Source organism: Artemia sp. Qi Xiang Cuo, chromosome 9 (assembly GCF_049724085.1).
Source record: "Artemia sp. Qi Xiang Cuo chromosome 9, ASM4972408v1, whole genome shotgun sequence".
NCBI classification, from domain to species: domain Eukaryota; kingdom Metazoa; phylum Arthropoda; class Branchiopoda; order Anostraca; family Artemiidae; genus Artemia; species Artemia sp. Qi Xiang Cuo.
In genome coordinates, this window is record NC_142802.1 from 21,442,095 (window position 1) to 21,460,693 (window position 18,599).

Below are 18,599 nucleotides of genomic sequence, written 5' to 3' on the forward strand. Positions count from 1 at the left end.
AACACTAACTTAGTAAATTTCCTAGTAAATAAGCCACTAAACTAAAATTTACATTCTGTTTTAATTTTAATTGCTTGAACATTCTGATTTTATATTTGCTGATAGCTAGAATTGTTCCCTCTTCAAATAACACGTTTTGATGAGTCTTGCTATGGTGTGAAAAATAAGTTAATCTTCAATATGTGTTAATCCTTAGAATTTCGAAGAAACCTTGTAAGGTTACAGTTACTTGATGGTTTTTAGTACTTCTTGGAAATTGAAGGTTTTTTTTTATAAATATTATCGCAGTGGTGTTAACTAATTTTGTTTCATTTTCATACTTCTGTGGCTTCAAGCTATTAGATGTCAACACATTTTTTATTATAAATGTTACTGATAATATCTTTTATCAAGTCTTTTCAAGTGCAGTTTCAAGGCCGTATCCAGGGGGGGGGGGGTGTAGGGGGTTTGACTCCCCCTCCAAAATGTTTGTCTTACTCGCAAAAACGCAACGAAAATGGACATAGATATATTTGTATGCTTTTTTGAGTTTTTTTTGTGTAACCCCCCCCCTCAAAAAAAAAAATCTTTTTATTAATAACAGAAAAGAATAAACTGCACAAGACCGTACCCAGTTTTTTTCGGAGGGGGTTTACTCATTTTTTTTGTGTAACCCCCCCCCCCCCCAAAAAAAATGAGTAAAACCCCCTCCGAAAAAAAACTGGGTATGACCTTGTGCAGTTTATTCTTTTCTGTTATTAATAAAAAGACTTTCAGAATCGCATGGAAAATCCCTCCTCCTCCCTTCTCCCTCCACCAAAAATATAAGTTCATTCATCAAAGAACTGATTTTCACGGCTGATTTTATGTAATTTTAAAATGTTTCCCTGACTACAAATGTAGCACCATCCGGGCTGGAGTGTCTAGCTCTGAGTTGTAACTTAGTGACAGTGGACTATCACCCACCCTTCCCCAGAATTGCATGGGTATTTCGTTCAATAAAAATTTTTTTTTATTGTTTCTTTTGTTTTTATTTTCGTATGGTAAAATTTAAGTTTCCGTATGCCTGTTAACAAATTACAGTAGCAAAAAAAAGGATGATGAAAGTATTTTTTTTTTTTAATTAATTACAAAAGAACTTAAATGTCAAATTGTTCTTCTTTAAACGCTCTTCAAGTCTGTGTTAATCTTACCATGAAAAAGTTAGGTTATTCATTTTAGACACGGTTGAACCCGTGTCTAAAATGTGTAATAAGGTGTAAAATGGTGTAATAAGGGTCATGAGGATTTTACGCCTTATGTAGGCTATACTGCGCCCTCCTCTCGTCACTCTCCCGTTAAAATAGTCCCTATATATATATATATGTTATTTCCTGAAAACGTCCTCACCACGCTTAAATCAATAAATAAAGTAATACCTTTCATTTTCTTTATTTTAGTTCCTACAACATTCATGGTCGGGCCTGGTGACCTCTACCGGGGGGACTCTGAGATGTGGCCCACAACAAACATTAATGCCTGCGGTTGTTCAGTATGGAGGCCACCACAATCCTCAATTAGATAATGAGGTAAGTATTTTTCTGTTTACAAATAATGAAATAAAAATGGTCGATTCTTGTTTAGTTGTTTAACATTTTGATATTAAAATTTGTGTGATAAACCAATTTTGTATATTAAAACCCCTTGTTTTCTAATTTTATTTTTGCTTTATCAAAACAGCTTTACTGGTTGGAAATTAAAACGAGATAAAAAAATTTAGTCAGATATGCTATTCCTTTGTAAAGGGGGCTCCAGAAGCAAGGAAGTTCCAAAAGGGAGAGGAAAATTTAAAACCTATTTCGCGTAGTTTCATATCCGCATCTATTTCCTAAGCTTCTTTATTTTCCTTTTTTTCTGATTTTCCAAATTTTCTTTCAGTTTTCCTAATTTTAAAATAAAGATTAAGAAAGAAAATTGAAACATAAGCCTTTTTTGGTAAAATACTACAACACAAGGCCATATCCAGAGGGTGGTTGCCGGGTTTTAAGCCCCCCCCCCCCTGAAATTTTTGTCTTAATCGTATAAACGAAAAAACATGCCTTTAAACGAATTTTTGATGCGCTTTTAAAGTTTTTTTTTGTTTTGTTTTTGTTCCCTCTCTTTACTATGCTGTTTTTAAGGTCACTTTTGTTTAAAACAGACAACTGTTTAAAACAGACTAAAATAACTGTAAAGTAAAATATTATAAAAACATGTATAAATTATTTACAGGGACGTATTAATATTTTTTTTTAAATAGTCATAAAAAGAAATTGGGTAATAAAACCAAAAAGAAGATTTGAAGTATTTCAATCATATTTTGTAAAAATATATACAAGACGTTTATAGAGGAAAAAAAATTATACAAACAATTATTAGTATCAAATAATCTTCTTCTTCTCTGAAACACTTGAGAATTACAATTCTTAGATTAGAAGATAAATGGTGTTTTTAAGCTTCTTACAAGCATTGTAGCCGAATTTTAACTTAAAAAAGGATAACACTTCAATTTTCAAAAGATTGTCTGAATCTTTTCAGAATGTAAAGATTATGTCTTACTAGACTGTTCTAGTTAGACTGTTATACTAACTAGACTGTTCGAGCTAGAAGCTGGAAATAGTGTAGGGGAACCCCAAAACAGCAATTTTCTTCCGTTTCTTGGAAATAATACATGTTTTTTTTTTACGGAACTTTAAGAGAAACCAGACGGAGAAAGAAGACCTCAAACTATAACCTCACATTAGCGAATATATTTCGGCACCAATCACACATTTTGCGAAGAAAAACTGTACATAAATAACTGTTTCTAAACAGTGATAATGGACGGGCTTCCGAAGTCAAATACTTCTGACCGCAATACTGGAAGACGAGGCAAGGAAGCAGTACATTTTCTGGATTTTCCAAACTTGAAATTTTAAACGAAAAATGCTGAAACTCGTCCCCATTTAATATTATGACTAAAACCCCGATAAAATAAAACCGTTATGGCAGGAAAATTTGTCAGATTTATCTGACAAATTTTCTAAGGAATTAAAAAAATTATCTAAGGAATTTCTAAGGAATTAAAAAAATTATCTAAGGAATTTCTAAGGATTATCTAAGGAATTAAAAAAATTAAGGAAAAAATATCTACAAGCTTCCTACAAGCATTTTAGCCGAATCTTAACTTAAAAAAGGATAACACTTCAATCTTCAAAAGATTGTCTGAAAAGTGACTACTAAGGTGGTCCGGTTGATTTTTATCAAAAAGATGATTAATTCATATCAAAAGAGGATCTCACCGCCCATTTCGGATATTACCCCAAGTCAATTTGTTTTTACCCTGATTACATTTCAATTTCAAAATAATTATCTTTTTAATACATCTCTAAGCATATAATTTACTATTTTTAATTTGGCATTCAATCGAATAGTATTATGGTAATATTTCTTTTTTGATCTAAAAATTGACCAAGATCCGCGATGCAAAGATTAATTTTCTCTTTTAAATCATGTGGTAATACAACTTATGAAGTATCTCTGATATCGTACAAAAACTTTTCATTGACAAGTTTAATAATTGCAGCTTGACTTTGGAGACAACAAAATTTTTTTTAACCCTTTAAAAGGGTACTAATCTTTAGATTATGTTTCAAGCAATGTGCTGTAAATCTACCTTTCTACTAAATTGTTAAAGGGGAGAGTGGGTCTAGAGAGGTTGTTGGTCCATTTTTTGCCTTGGCCCTCTTGTTGCACCGAATCAGGACTAACGGAATTTTAGTTGATGGATAAGCTAATAATTGCAGACCGCCTTTCGGGAAAAGTTTTCTCCTTCGAAGGGGTACTACTCTTTAGAAAAAAAAACTTTGAATAACTGAGAATGTTTGTGTAATTCTACCTACAACAAGGTGCAGCATGCCATTTTTCTACTAAGAAGTTGGGGGGGGGGGCTGGATCCATTTTGTGCCTTGAGGTTGTTTTTAGGACCTAAGGAATTTGTGTTGGACAAATCAATAATTGCAGGTCGGCTTTTGAACATAAGAAAAATCTCTTTTTCTCCCCTATGAAGGGGCGCTTCTCTTTCGACAGAGCCACCAATAATAAAATGTTGTCATGATTCTGCTTAAATATAGTATGACATACTTATCTTTCTCCTAAAAAAATTGATGGGAAAGGGAGGCAGAGGGGCTATGGGTACATTTTGTGCCTCAAGCTTATATTTGCACTACATCAGGACCAAGACCGTATCCAGGGGGGGGGTAGAGGATTTTGAACCCCCCCCCCGAAATGTCTGTCCAACTTGTAAAGACCCAACAAAAATGAATATAAAAAAAAGAAATTATGCGTTTTTTAGGCTTTTTTGTGTACCCCCCCCCCCCCCCCGCGAAAAAAATCCTTTTTGAAAACCCCTCCCGAAAAAAAACCTGGATACGGCCCTGATCAGGACTAAAAGAATTTTTCTTTCAAGCCTCTGCAAATTTCATATTCTAAGTCATGTTAATGATTTTTGATATTGTTTTTGTGAGGGCTCAGATTAAGCAAGCACGAAGGAGGGGGGATTTGTTCAGGGTTGGGACTCTTCATCTTTTTTTATTCACTGTTAATCTACCATTTCGTTAATTATCATGTTAATTTAACATTTATCTATTTCTCTGTTAATCTAAACAAACTTTAAATAATTTTATTTAGATATATTTGGCATTTTGAATTCAATGTACGCTTTTATAAGAATATATATTTGTGTAAATGAATGAAAGGCAATGTCCAACGATTTTGAGAAAAGGTGGGAGCTAATATCAACTGCGACTTTATCTTATCCAATTTAGTGATATATACTTATTATAATACACTTATTCCAAGCCGATTTAGTAATCAATATTATATGCTTCCTCTTACATTTACCTTTGAAATTTCCGAAGAAAGCCAATTTTCTTGTAAGTAGAATTGTAGAGAAGGGCTTTCAAGAATATTAGCTATATTGAGAGCCAAACCTACAAGGACCTGGAACCAATTTGAAATGCCCTTTTCACCTGACCTGACTTCTTTTCACCGGTAATTGACTTTTCAGAAATTTCATTCCACTGCTCACTTTAAGTTAATTAAGGTTCAGGCCTTGACCTTTTTTATGTCAGTTTCTTTCTTAGACTCGTAATTTAAAGGGTTTTCCCTCAATCCTTGAAGTTGAATGATAATTTGAAAAAAAAAATTACTTTGAAATTAAAGAAATAACTGCATGGTGCAGTCGTGAACTGAAACTGGGGAGTTTATGCCCAGAAATTGATATTTAGGAAGGGGGGAGGGGCTCATCTTTGTTGGTGTGTCAAGTGAAGTGGGGCATGTGTGTCTCCAGGCAATTTAAAGGTAATTTTGCCTCTAAGCTGATGTTAATTTTGTCTAAATATGCACCAATATATTTGATACAGGAAAGATTTCTACAATATTTAAATTTTAATGATCAGAGTGTAAATTGATTTCTATCAGAAAAAAATGCCCTACAACTTTTATTTAAACTACACTTTCTTTCTTTTTGAATATAACAAATTACAAATTTTTTTTATTAGAAATAATTTCTACCTCTGGATCTTTATTGCTACTACTTATTAATTATTAATAAATATCTCAAAATTTAAGAGATGGTCTTGGGGACGTATCCAAGGGGCCTATAGTCAAGAGTTAGCTGCAGAGATGGTGGTTGACTAAAATAAATATCTTAATAGCTTCAAAATATATTTTTACAGATAATTCTTAAACCTTTAGTAGGATTTCATCAGGGGCGTCGTTTGGGAGGGGCAAGGGGGGGGGGGCAGTTGCTCCCCCAATAATGTGGAGAAAAACTATTATATATCCCATGCTCCATGAATAACTGAATATGGACCCCCCCCCCCCCCAATGAAAATGCTGTAGATTCGCCCCTGGATTTCATCCCCAACTGATCCTCCTCTTTGGGTGAACTGCCAATACAGGTTCTAAGACCCGGTTAGCAATACCATAATTTCGGTTGTCAAAAATTACTCTTACCATTAATCCAACTGGGGAGAATAAAAAGCAGAATGTCCTCAAATTAGGCCAAAAAGATCATAAGAACAATGTGTGCGGGTAGTGGGTGCTTTATGGTGTCAGAATAGAGTGGAGGGGGGCTGCAGCTGTTTTTGCCTTAGTTGGTGTAGCGTGTAATTAAAAAACAGTTGTAAGTTTATGAGGACCTGGAACTTGGTTCTAAGTCCTCTTAGTGCTATTTGTTTTCTATTGTATGTCATATGTTCTATTTTTCTACTAAAAAAAGGGTTCATGTTATGTCATGACTTTTTTTGTTTTAATGAAATTACAGTTTCTTTTGTATTAACATTTTTCTGTATGCAAATGATTTTTTTTTTCGTATTTCATAGCTCACTCTTGAAGGCATGCGCACAGTAATTTTTTGGGGGGAAGAGGAGGGCATCAGTTCAAGAAAACGAAAAAAGGGAAATAACAAGACATTTTATGAAACGTTGTGCAAATTTAGGTGTTTTTGAGGAGGTGGTATGGACTCTAAGCTCTCTGGTCACCCCACCCCCCTTCCCCGTACCGATATGCAATCTTGACCTCAAACTGAAAATCAGTAGATGTGCCTTGCTATAAAACACTGCTAAGTTATTCTTGTTTATTTTTATTTGGACATGATTATGATGATTTCTTTATTTCTGCTGTAATTTATACATTGATGTCTATGAATTGTTGTAGCGGCATCCCTTATACAAAGAAAGTAACGTGTAATTAGCATTAATTAGCTGTCCTCATTAAGAATATAAAACAATCTATTTAATTTTTTAAGAATATTTTTATGACAGAACAGTATATATCTTGGTTGCAAAAAGCACCCCATGGTAGAGATCCCACTGCGCTTCTGCAATTATTTTGGAATAATTGTATAAATTTGGAGTTTTCATGTCCTGAGTTATGGATTTAATAATTGTTTTTTTGGTATTTTATATGAAGTGAAAATAAATAAAACATGTTCAGTTTATCAACTCCAGGTATAATGTTTAAAACTTGGAATGTCAAATACGCTTTCATTTTTTAGATTTCTTTATTACATCATAATTTATCCATGGTCTTGTCTGGGGGTGGGGACTACACTGTTTGACCCCCCCCCCCCCAAAAAAAAACAAAAACAAACTTTTGTCTGACTTGTACAAAAGTAACAAAAATACATCTAAGCAAATTTTTTAACAGACAAATCTTTATAATCACTAATATCATTTTTGAAACCCCTCCCCCTGAAAAGTAATCCTGGATGTTGCCCTATATATATCCCTATGAAGTATCTAGTGCCTCTGTAATATATTCTCCATTATAATATATTTCCTTTGCATTATATAACATAATGTACATTTTGTGGTGGCAAGCTTGTCTTTGTTGCACATAAATTCCTAATCAGGGAGAGAGAATGTAGGAATATCCTCTACCTCTGTCAAACTTTCTTTGAGTATCATTATTTTTGTCTGATGTATACATGGGATCTCTATCCCCCTCACACCAGACGTGTGCGTAGAGTAACGCTGACGTTACGGTTATGAAAATCGGAAGAAAGGTAAAAGTTATCAAGCCATAAGGAAAATATAAGAATTAATATTAAAATATGTAAAGATTTATATACTCGGGGAGGGGGGGCACGATCGTCTCTGTACGTACGCGAGTGTCTTCGCTATATGGGTAAACGCTGTTCAATCTCTGGACTGGGCAGTACCTTATGTTTAAAACAGGTTGAGATTCGTGCCTTCTTTCTTTTTCATTTTCAGCTATTACACGTTCTAAAAGTGTATATTTCGTTTTTTTTTGTTTTTTTCGGGGGGGGGGGGTAAAATTGATTGGCTCTTGTTTGATTAATATTTATCATTTAAATGAACTAACAGTTTTGAGTCATGACATTCCTGGTGTTATTTTCGCTTTCTTGGAGAGGGAGGGGGTAACAGAGATTATGGAATTAAAGATTAAATTTCAAACTATCCCCAAGTATCCGGGATTAAAAAAAAGGGTTATTTTACCTCTTTTCTTTATTTTTGTAATTTCTTTAGTCTCTTCAGCTTTACAGAAATCAGCTTTGAAATATGATTCTTACTATCCACTTCAAAAGAACTGATGTGTGAAACTCAAGGAAATTTTTCTCCTTTCTTGAAGGTGACTAAAAGGGCCGTATCCACAGAGTGTGAGTACCCCCCGCCCCCGAAATTTTCACCTGACCCGTAAAAAAGTAGCAAAATTGCATTTAAACTGATTTTTGATGTGTTTCATAAAGGCTTTTTGCACCCCTCCACCCCCCTAAAAAATCCTGGATAAGCCCTTGATGACCAGATTGGCTCTTCTCTGAAGACGGGAGATATAATTCCTTTATTTAGGATAATAAATGATTGGTTACTAACTAATTTGTAAGAACTCTTACTTGAAACAAACTATCTGGCACGCCTACAGGCCTTGGATCTCGTGTTTGTTTAGGATTTTTTTTTCTATCCACCTTTAAAATCCATTTTTAACGAACACACAACTCCACCCCACTCCCCCCCCAAAAAAAATCCTGATTACATGCCTGGTTTTATCATACCATTTATCCACCACCTCCAAGGACTATTTACTGGCTAGTCTTCACCTATTATATATTAACAAAAATGTAATAAATATTTATAAGCACGTAAATTCCAAAGATTCAATATATAGCCTTGATTACAATAATTATATATCGTTAATTTCTCCTTTTTAAACCATGCTCGAATCACCTTTCAGTGCATGGGTATGTATGTTAATATGGCGCCCAAAAGTTGTTTCATAACACTGGTGGTGTAATAATTATAGTTGTTATCCCCTTTTTGTGTTCAATTACTCTGCACCGTAATTAATAACATACGGCCCGCAGAAACTTGGCCCAGGTGTCTTTCCTCCTTTAGATTCTTTACATTGGAGAATGATGAATCTCTGTTTAAAAATGACCATTTCATCAGGTCAAATTTTTTAGGGTGTTTTGGTTTTAAGAAATTTTTTAGTTGTGCAGAAAAGCTAACAGCAGTTTCTGAAAATTCAAAAATCCACTGTTGCCAATTCTACTGGAAAACATTTTAAAGTCTTTTTAGGACATACCTCAAAATTTTTTCGATTTTTCCATGATTTTCAGACTTTTCCATATAACTCGTCTGTGATTTGTTTTTCGAATTTAGCCCTCCCCTATTCTTTCAGGTTAAGAAATAGACAAATCACCCGTCTAATTTTTAAATAGAAACATAAATGTATTTTATTTGTAAATAACGAAATAAAAATAACCAAGTACTTTTACATTCTGCCCTTGGTATTGCAAATGACAAATCTACCCATGGCAAATATAGTTTTGACTGCTTGTCTGTTTTTTTTTCTCTGTTAAAATCACGAATTGACTTAATTCTAATTTGCATATTCGTCCTCATTTTGACTGAGTATGATGTTTGCTTAACGTTATTAACAGAATAAGCACTTGCTCGTTTTTTGGCTTATGGTATATTTTTGACGCTACGTCCCTTCAGAGACGACATTCCTCTCAAAAGATGGTTTCATTAGTTTTTTCCCTAATTTCATCTGTGTAGATGCAAAGCAGGATTTCATAGACAAATCGGATTTGGATCAGTATTACCAGATGCCTGGTATTACATAACAGTCATGAAAAAATGCGCCGTTTTTTTTAGTGAAAATACACCCAAATTGTAAGCTTCCAAATCATGTAAAATGCGTCTCATCTAGCAACACTGCTTTGGATCAAGGTTTTAGCTCCTATATCATTATAACAGAGTACACAATAGTTGAACGAATATACTGAAATTTTATGTGAGCTTTATCAATATATTTTATTTTGGTTACAGTTTAAAAAGAGTGAATCCAATTTATATTATGTTTTTCTTTCAGAATTATTCGTCTTTCAAGTGTGGTAGTCGGGATTCGGGTCATGGGGGATCGGAACAGGAAGATTCACCTCGAACAGTCATTCCTGGTGTTCATCATCAGACTCTTTCGTTACGTGGAACGAACCCAAAAGCCCGTCCCAACCCAGCTCTATCTGAAAACGCTGCCCTAGATGCTCAGCTTATTGCCAAATTTTGCAATGGCTCCGAGACTATCCTGCATGGACATCCGATATATCACCGAACGCAGCGTCGACTACGTGCCCAGAGTCCGTGGAATCACACATATTCTGAAATTGATGGTAGGCGTGCACATTGTTGTGAAGAAAGTGAATTAGACCCTGTTTACGAAGAAATTGAGCGCAGAGAGTGCCACTGTTATAGTCACTTACCGGTTAGCTCTGACATAAGTGACGAAAGGTGTAGTAGTGACGTAAGTCGACAATCCTCCCGATCCTATGGGGATAATCGTCCTTTACTGCCTGCACATTTGCAATGTCAACCTGAATTATCCCCCGAAAGAGATCTGTTAATGACAATGAATTGTGCATTTGGCTCACCACATCTCAAAACAAGGCACAGACATAGTGAGCGCAGAATTGAACATTTCCACCACGGTGGCCCTTTTGTAGAAGTGCCACATTATGCAGCGTATCCGACAGTAGTGTTGCCCAATGGCGAGAATGCGGTAGCTATTGCTGTTCTAAACGGGGATAGGGTTCTGTGCCAAGTGCAACCTAGTGGGCAGTTAATACCTGTTCATACGAACCAGCAGCTAGATGACAGGACTTTACCAGTTAGTGAAAAAGCTCGCGACATTCCACAATCTGAATGTTAAACTTTATTTTTAGTCATGTATAAAGAAATTTCTTATTTTCCTACATTACATATATGTAAAATATATACATAAATATATATTTGTGGATCATTTTTAAGCGTAAGTTTTTGAAGTGGAGAAAGGGTGCCAATCCGGGGGAGGGGGCGCAATTGCTTATCTCTAGATCTTATTCCTTTTTCATGTCCTAGATATTGAAAAAAAAACTTTTATTATTTTCATTTTAAAAGGAAAAAATTGCCTCCCCCCTGCCTAGATTTTGAAAAATGTCTTTTTAGTGTCTTGATTAAAAAAGAAAATTTTCTGCCTCCCCTTCCCTAAGTTTTTGTGAATTGGCATCCCTGACCCAGAGGATTTGATATGGAAATCCCCAGAATTTTCGAAGATACCTGTTTATTGTGTGAAATGTATTATAGTCCTGATAGGGGGAGGGGGGCTATTCTTCTCTCTCTTTACTAATAGCTCTTTAAAATTTGAGTAGATTTCAGCTCTGATTATTTTTTCTGAGGTTTTTTTTTATATCATTTATTACCCTTATTATAAATAAAACGTTAATTTGAGCTGCAGTGAGTCAAGACACGTTATGTGTTATGATTCTTGAAAACAAGACTCGTAGCCTACGTTTTAAACTTGACATGGCCTGTCAATTAAGTTGTATCAATTAAGTAATCTATTCTCTAATGATACATAGAATTTTCTTTTTCTCTAATACGTTGTACGCTTTGCAGAAATGGTTTGAAAACGGATTTTGGAAATCAGACGGGTTTTGGTGTATATTTGATAACCAAAAACTTATGTATTGACAATTGCACGCTTCTTCATCTTCGTCATAACCAACACAAGAACAAGTTTATTCTGGTCTTATGGGTTTAGCCACTGAGAAACCGAGAGTTTATGTGTAAAAATGTTGTGACTAAAAAACTGTCGTTTTTTGTTAACCTAAAATATTATACAGAAGAGCCAATTACGTTTTTCATTCTTTTCAGTGGCTCGGCATTTGACGCAGCAACATCGCAGAAATCTAACAATGGGTAAAAAACAGGCAGTCGGATTTGGCTTTTCTTTCTGACATAATATGCCTAAGGAATAATGTAATTGGTATAAGAAAATACATCAAAAATGAAATTAGAACACGCTTTCTAACATCGGAGTACGCTCTCTTTTTTCTCGGTGATGTTACTTCATAGTATTCTGAATTTGCTAATAACAGTTGAAAAACCCGTTTCGACTTCTTTTTTTTTAATTCTCCTGCATAATTAATGTCTTGTAACATAAAGTTTTTTAAACAACCGTATATACTATATTTAAGTTTTCAGTTAACTATCATATACTTAGTGGAATTTACATTGATTTAGCCAGTTTTACGATTGCAAAATCACACCTATTTTCAGTTTTACATTTTAATGGCGCTGAAGTGCAATAGTAAATTCATAAATGTATTGTGCAAAATCTTATTTTCTGGTATCATAACTTTTCATTAAAAAAAGAAATAAAAAACTTGTGACATCCAATCATTACTACTTAGGAAGCTTTTTCAATTCTGAAAATTCCATTTTGAAAATTTGATTTATCTGAAACACAAACTTTTTGCACTAATACTTTATCCTTATTCTGTACATCCTCTGCCTCGTCCCTTGTTACAAAATACCTTTTTGAAAATTAATTCGTGATTTTAATCAGTTTCAGAAATTCATATGGTTTGCAGAATTAATCGAAGTAAATTATCAATTTGGGATTTGACAATTGTAATCGGATTGTTTGCATCAGTGGGAACTCCGCAACTGTATCTTGCAAAATTCGGAATAATCAATTTTAAATGAAAGAGACCCCCAAATGGAGTTACACGGTATTTGCTAGAAGCGAGCATTTAATTAAAAAAAAGGAAAAAAAGAAACGTGGATGAAAAATTAGCCAAAAATAAGCTAAAAACGTATGACACCAAACAGCTTAAGAAATTTTAGCTTTTCTTTGAAGGGGTAGGCGTCTCTGGGAATCAGCGAATTTTTACTGTTTGATTTTTTTACGGACTAAATGTGTTGCCAAATTTAGTTAATTAGTTTTGCTTATTTGGTTTCACGGTTCAACGTGGCAACATTGACAAAATATAATATTGCCTTAGAAACGTCATAATTTTGAAGCAACCAAAAATAAAATTGCAGTTTTCAGGTATGAACAAACTTTATATTAATCTAGGGGGGGGGGGTGTTTCCGTTTGGATGTTCTCGGTACTTTATGAAGCCCTACTTTTTAGAGAAGCATTTTTGGGCAAAAAATCTGCACCGTCCAATCAACGTATGTCTTTTAGTTAACATTTTCAAACTATTTTTAAGGAAGATATATTAAAAATATAAAAAAAAATACGTTCCTCCTAAGCAGGAAAGGGTATTATTTGCCCTAAGTGAGGAACTATTTTTCTTATTCGCTCCCTAGAGATGCTTCAATTAGTCCTATTCCTGGTGCATATACTATGCACCGGATTTGTGTATTTTATCTTTTATTTATATGTAAATGATTTTTAGGGAGGAATTGCTTATAATTTTGTCATTGATGCTTTAGGCGTTGTATGGAATATATACGCCTTTTGCTAGATGGCTCTGAATGTGATATGATTTTTTAATTTAATATGATTACTTGTCGGGCTTTGTAATTATGTTCGTGTATTTTGCTGTCAAAAAGATATCATTTTAGAAAATAAATCTGTTTCGAATTCAATTTTTTGTTGTTAAAAACTATTATTATGTTGTAGTATTTTCGGCTATGATAAAGTTTTACATCTTATTTCAAAGGCCATTCACTCTTAGATTTATATAGAATTTTTATGTATAATTCCAGAATAAATTTTGTTAAGTTAAATGCTTAGGGTTGCACAGGGCTACGGGTTTGTAAAGGCCCAATAATCATCAGTGAATTCTATTACAAATTCGCTTCAAGGCAATGGAATTTTCATAACTTTTAGCTTAAAATATTTTCAAATATAAAAACACTAACGTTTTTATATTTTATAACGTTTTTATTATGTAAACGATTATATTCCCTGTAGATACCGCACATTTAACGTTTTAAGGGGATTATCTGAAACATTGAAGTTACCCTTCATCACCCCCTGAAGAGTCAGGGGCGCCCCAAAGGTTTATGCTATCGCCCTATTTGATAGTTAAAAAAAGGTTGATAGCAGGTACGACTCAAGATAACTCATATACCTGCTAATGCATGTTGACAACAACGCACACCATCAAGGAGGCACACTTGTGCCTCTTTCAAGAGGCGACCCACCACAATGTTAAGCAATTTCCGGTCCTAGCGGCCGCAGATAGACGGCGGTGATCGCATTTTGTAGCCTAAGCTCAAACTAAGAAACATGCAAAATTTCACCACCCTCCGACTTTATCTTCATGTGGGAAAATGGGCCGAAAGTTTCGACCCTCCCACCACAACCCCCGTTTAACGTTGTCCGATTGGGATGAAATTTAGAGGATAAGCTTTCCTAAGGCCTGGGAGCTTATCCTCGAAATTTCAGCTCAATCCGATCACTCCTTCTCTGTTTTCCAAAAACGAAAAATAGCCACTTAATGTTTATCAGATTTTTTTTTTTTTAGCCACGGCTACAGGCCACAGTTGGCAACGGATCCGGGTGAATGAGGACTCATTCGAACCGGAATTCGACCTGTTAGGGCCTTTTGATATTTTCAGACCGAAAAAATTATTCCCCGAATTTACATTTACGAAAAACCTCGTTTTCCTATAAGAGCCCATGTTATTTTTCCCACCACAGCCCCCCTTTAACGCTGTCCGATCGGGCTGAAATTTAGAGGATAATCTTTCCTGGGGCCTGGAAGCTTATCCTCAAAATTTCAGCTCAATCCGATCACTCCTTCCATGTTTTCCAAAAACCAAATATAGCCACTTAATGTTCATCAAATTTTTTTTTGTTAGCCACGCCTACAGGCCACAGTTGGCAACGAATCCGGGTGAATGAGGACTCATTCGAATCTGAATTCGACCTGTTAGGGCCTTTTGATATTTTCAGACCGAAAAAATTATTCCCCGAATTTACATTTACGAAAAACCTCGTTTTCCTATAAGAGCCCATGTTATTTTTCCCATAACAGCCCCCCTTTAACGCTGTCCGATCGGGCTGACATTTGGAGGATAAGCTTTCCTGGGGCCTGGAAACTTATCCTCAAAATTTCAGATCAATCCGATCGCTCCTTCCCTGTTTTCCAATAACCAAATATCAAGTTTTGTGGGGATTTGCTTGCATCAAAAATAGATTGCAGAGACTAAAAATAATGTAACAAGTGTCTCTGTGGTACAGTGGTCGCTATGCCTGACTGTCAGGCGCAGGCGGATGACCCGGGTTCGATTCCCCGTCAGAGAAATTTTTTATATACATTGAATTTAAAGTTTAAAAAAGAAACTTAGTTTCTTTTTTAAATCCAATCTATTAAATCCTTCGGCTCAACAGGCGTCTCCAGAAGAATATCACAGTCGGCCACAGGTAAGTCTCCACTGCTTTGATAACATGCTGTATACCCGCATGCTCGAAGAAAAGTTGAAAAAAGAAAATCTTACTGTGCATTTGATTTGAGTATTCAGGAATTAAAAGCCTTAGCACAAGAATCTTCAAAAGCTGGGAGTTTGGTCGCTCTTTATGCTAAAGTTTGTATTGTTTAAAAAAAAAGAGTTGTGAGAAAGTTTTAACCTTAAGCGTAAAGAGCGAGGCGTTGAGGAGGGCACAACCCCTTTCATATACGGAAGCGGGGATTTGGGGGCGGCAGCACCCCATCTGTACCTCCTAATCCCTGTATGTTTTAAGGTTCGAACTTGTGATTCAGCCTCTTTAACTCTTTAGAAAACGTAGTTTTTATTCAAATAATAGAGGGGAAAGGGGACTGCTTCTGACAATGCCAGGCATTTGTCTGTAACTAATAGGGGTGGAAAACATATGAAAAGCCTTTAAAGACGAGAAAGACGAAATAAGTGAACTAAACGAAGTTGGCCTTTGGCAAGCATAAAACAAACGAGCTCTTGAATTCGAAAAAAAAGGCTTTTTCAAATGAAATTACATAATGGCGCTTAAGTTGGAATGATTGGAAATTATACTATAAGATAAGTTTATTTTTGGCCGATTACAATATACAAAAAAGAAGAGGAAAAAATATTAGAAGAAAGAAAAAAAACATATAAAGAAAAATCAACTTCTGAACAAAGAAAATAGATAATACAAAATTAATTTAAACAGCACTGGTAAATAATGTTAAATGGCAGAAAATGAAGTAAACATTTTAAACTTCTCTTGAACACATCGCACTCTAATGAATCCACTACATCTAATGGGTCAAGAACATAATATCTTAGCAAAATAAAACTATTCCTGTAATGCAGCAGGAATCTTAATTCTTCATACTTTTTTTTTTTTTTTTTTATTACAGGCTTCACGGCTCCATCACAAATGGTGATTTGCCGCTAGTCCTGGTAGTTACCTCGTTTTCTAACACTGAGGTACTTGTTATACCTGCTCTTGAACGTGTCAAGGGAAGGATTTTTTGGGATTACCTCTGCCGATAATCTATTCCATGTGGCAACCGATCGCCGGGCGAAACTCGTTTTTAGATATTTTTGGCGGGGAGTACCCTGCTCAAGGTAGTCCTGACGAGCTGTACTTCAGCGAGTTGATCGTAAGGGCTTTGCTTTATCAGGAACGAGCTTCGATAGCTCCTCCGATGGAGGGTTATACAAGTACTTATAGAAAACCGACATCGACGCCACATCGAAACGTTTCTGGATCAGCTCTGGGGTTTTAGCTTTCGTGTTGCCAGAGGCTGCTGCACGCACTGGTCTATTTTGAATATGTTGGAGTGGGGCGATGTGGCTTTTTGGTGTACCAGCGAAGAGAGGACATGCATATTCCATGACAGGTCTGATGCACGAACTGAAAAGTGGCAGAATAGACTCACCAGATACTTATGCATCCTAGGATAACTTCTAATATCTTGTTGCGAGAGGATCTAATTTTACTGAGATGCTCAGTCCATGAGAGATCAGAAGAGAAATTAACTCCAAGTAGGCACAGTGTATCATCTCGCGTTATTACCTCTCCTTTGAAGACGAAATCAGGATGAGCCCTCATATTACGCGCCTTAGAAATTAAGAGCTCTTTTGTTTTTGATGTGTTAAAGCTTACAAGCCATGCATCAGCCCGCGGCTCAATTTTCTCCAGGTCAGTCTGAAGCTCCTTGTGCGGTTCACTGGGATTTTCGCCTTTTGCGGTTGATGTTTTTGTTGTTGTGTCATCCGCAAAGTGGTGAGGTTTTTTCACAAGGTTGTCCCGTAGGTCGCTTATGAACCCCAAGAAAAGAGTTAGCCCAAGAATACTTCCTTTGGGTACTCCTGATAAGACTGTGTGTTCTTTTGACATGAAGACGTCGAGGACAACTTGCAACAATCGTTGACGAAGAAAGTCAGCAAGCACGTCAAATAGTCGACCATGAATTCCATAGGCTTTCAGTTTACAAAGAAGTCCCTTGTGCCATACACGATCAAAGTCTTGGGAATGTCAAAGGAGAAAAGGCAAATATCGTGTCCCTGAGAAAAAAGCTCAAACCAATCTTGATACTGTGCAATCAGACAGTCTAACGTAGACCGTTTTATTTGAAAACCGTATAGTATGTGTACGATAAGCAGATGTGACTCAATGGATTGGCAAAGGGTCTTATTAATGAAGCCTTCAGAAACTGCACCTACGCTGAACAGCAGACTTACTGGACGATACGATCCTACATTAATAAAGTCAGGCTCTACCTTTGGAACAGGGACCACACGAGCAGTTTTCCTGGCTTTTGGGAATAATCCCGCTGCAAAGCATTTTTTATAGAGAGAGGCGAGCGGACCAGCAAGTTCAGGGGCACATTTTGTAAGGATGAGATTGGGAATCTTGTCAGGTCCTGAAGTTTTGGTGACATCCAGCTGGCTTAGCGTTCTGAGCACCCTCCTAGTAGTTATGTTAACGCTGGTGATTTTTGCATCTGTTCGTAGCGGAAAGGGGGGAGGGGAGATTCCGTCCTCATCAAGTTGGGATACTTTTGAAAAGGCTTGTGCAAGAACATCTGCCTTTTCCTGACCTGACTGAAACATCGTCCCTTCAACATAAAGCGAGGGAATTGATGTTGATTTAGATGACGGTAGGGCTTCTTTGACGACCCTCCACCACCGCTTTTCAGGGGCACTTTTCAGTTTGTCTACAAACTTATGCTTGTAATTGGCTCTAGCTTCACGTACAGCTTTAACAGACTCGTTTCGAGCGCTAATAAAGGCAGCCCGGTCCTCATCGGATTCAGTTGAACGCCATTTCTTTTGAGCGTTATTTTTGGCCCTGATTGCTTTTCTACAACCAGCTTTGAACCAAGGCTTATCTCGAGATGAGACTTTTACTGTTTTGATTGGACGAATTGCTCAATAGCCTCTGTAATCACTTTTTCGTAAAGTGCCACTGCTTTATGTGGGGCTTCTTTTAAAAATGTACTCCACGGCTTGGCTGATAAGAGGTTTCGCAGACCATTCCAGTCTATGGGGTGATACTGCCTGATGATCCACTCGTGCTTTACAGGTGGTATTTCCACGAGCTATAACTGCCAGATGGTTGCTGGCAGAAGGATAGCTTTCAACAATAAAGGAATCCGAATGATCAGTTAAGAAGAGATCAAGCCTGGATGATCCACGAGGGCTGATGTAAGTGTCAAATTCAACAAGTTGTTCTAGGCAGTAAGCAAGACTCAGGTCTAGCAGAGCTACGCCCTCCGCATCACTCATATGACTTTTCAGCCAGGGGCCATGATGAACGTTGAAGTCTCCTTGGATTATTATGCCTGATTAAGGGAACTTTTGCTTCACAA

At 36.1% G+C, this 18,599-nt stretch overlaps 2 protein-coding genes across 4 annotated transcripts in view; one reads left to right on the forward strand and one right to left on the reverse strand.

Moving 5' to 3' along the window:
* Nucleotides 1-13,413, forward strand: part of Cirl (Calcium-independent receptor for alpha-latrotoxin) — a 140,650-nt gene extending 127,237 nt beyond the window's left edge. For 2 of the 3 annotated variants that reach the window (XM_089094366.1, XM_089094367.1), the window contains exons 14-15: nt 1,419-1,547; nt 9,877-13,413. In XM_089094366.1, coding sequence (XP_088950492.1) covers nt 1,419-1,547; nt 9,877-10,710 — 963 coding nt within the window. In that variant the 3' untranslated portion in view covers nt 10,711-13,413. The remainder of the gene's footprint in view (nt 1-1,418; nt 1,548-9,876) is intronic. The other variant, XM_089094368.1, reaches the window with a different exon arrangement.
* Nucleotides 13,414-16,660: 3,247 nt separating this feature from the next.
* Nucleotides 16,661-17,125, reverse strand: LOC148948440 (uncharacterized). Its single transcript, XM_089094928.1, has one exon. The coding sequence runs from the start codon at nt 17,123-17,125 to the stop codon at nt 16,661-16,663; it is 465 nt and encodes a 154-aa protein (XP_088951054.1).
* Nucleotides 17,126-18,599: the final 1,474 nt, after the last annotated feature.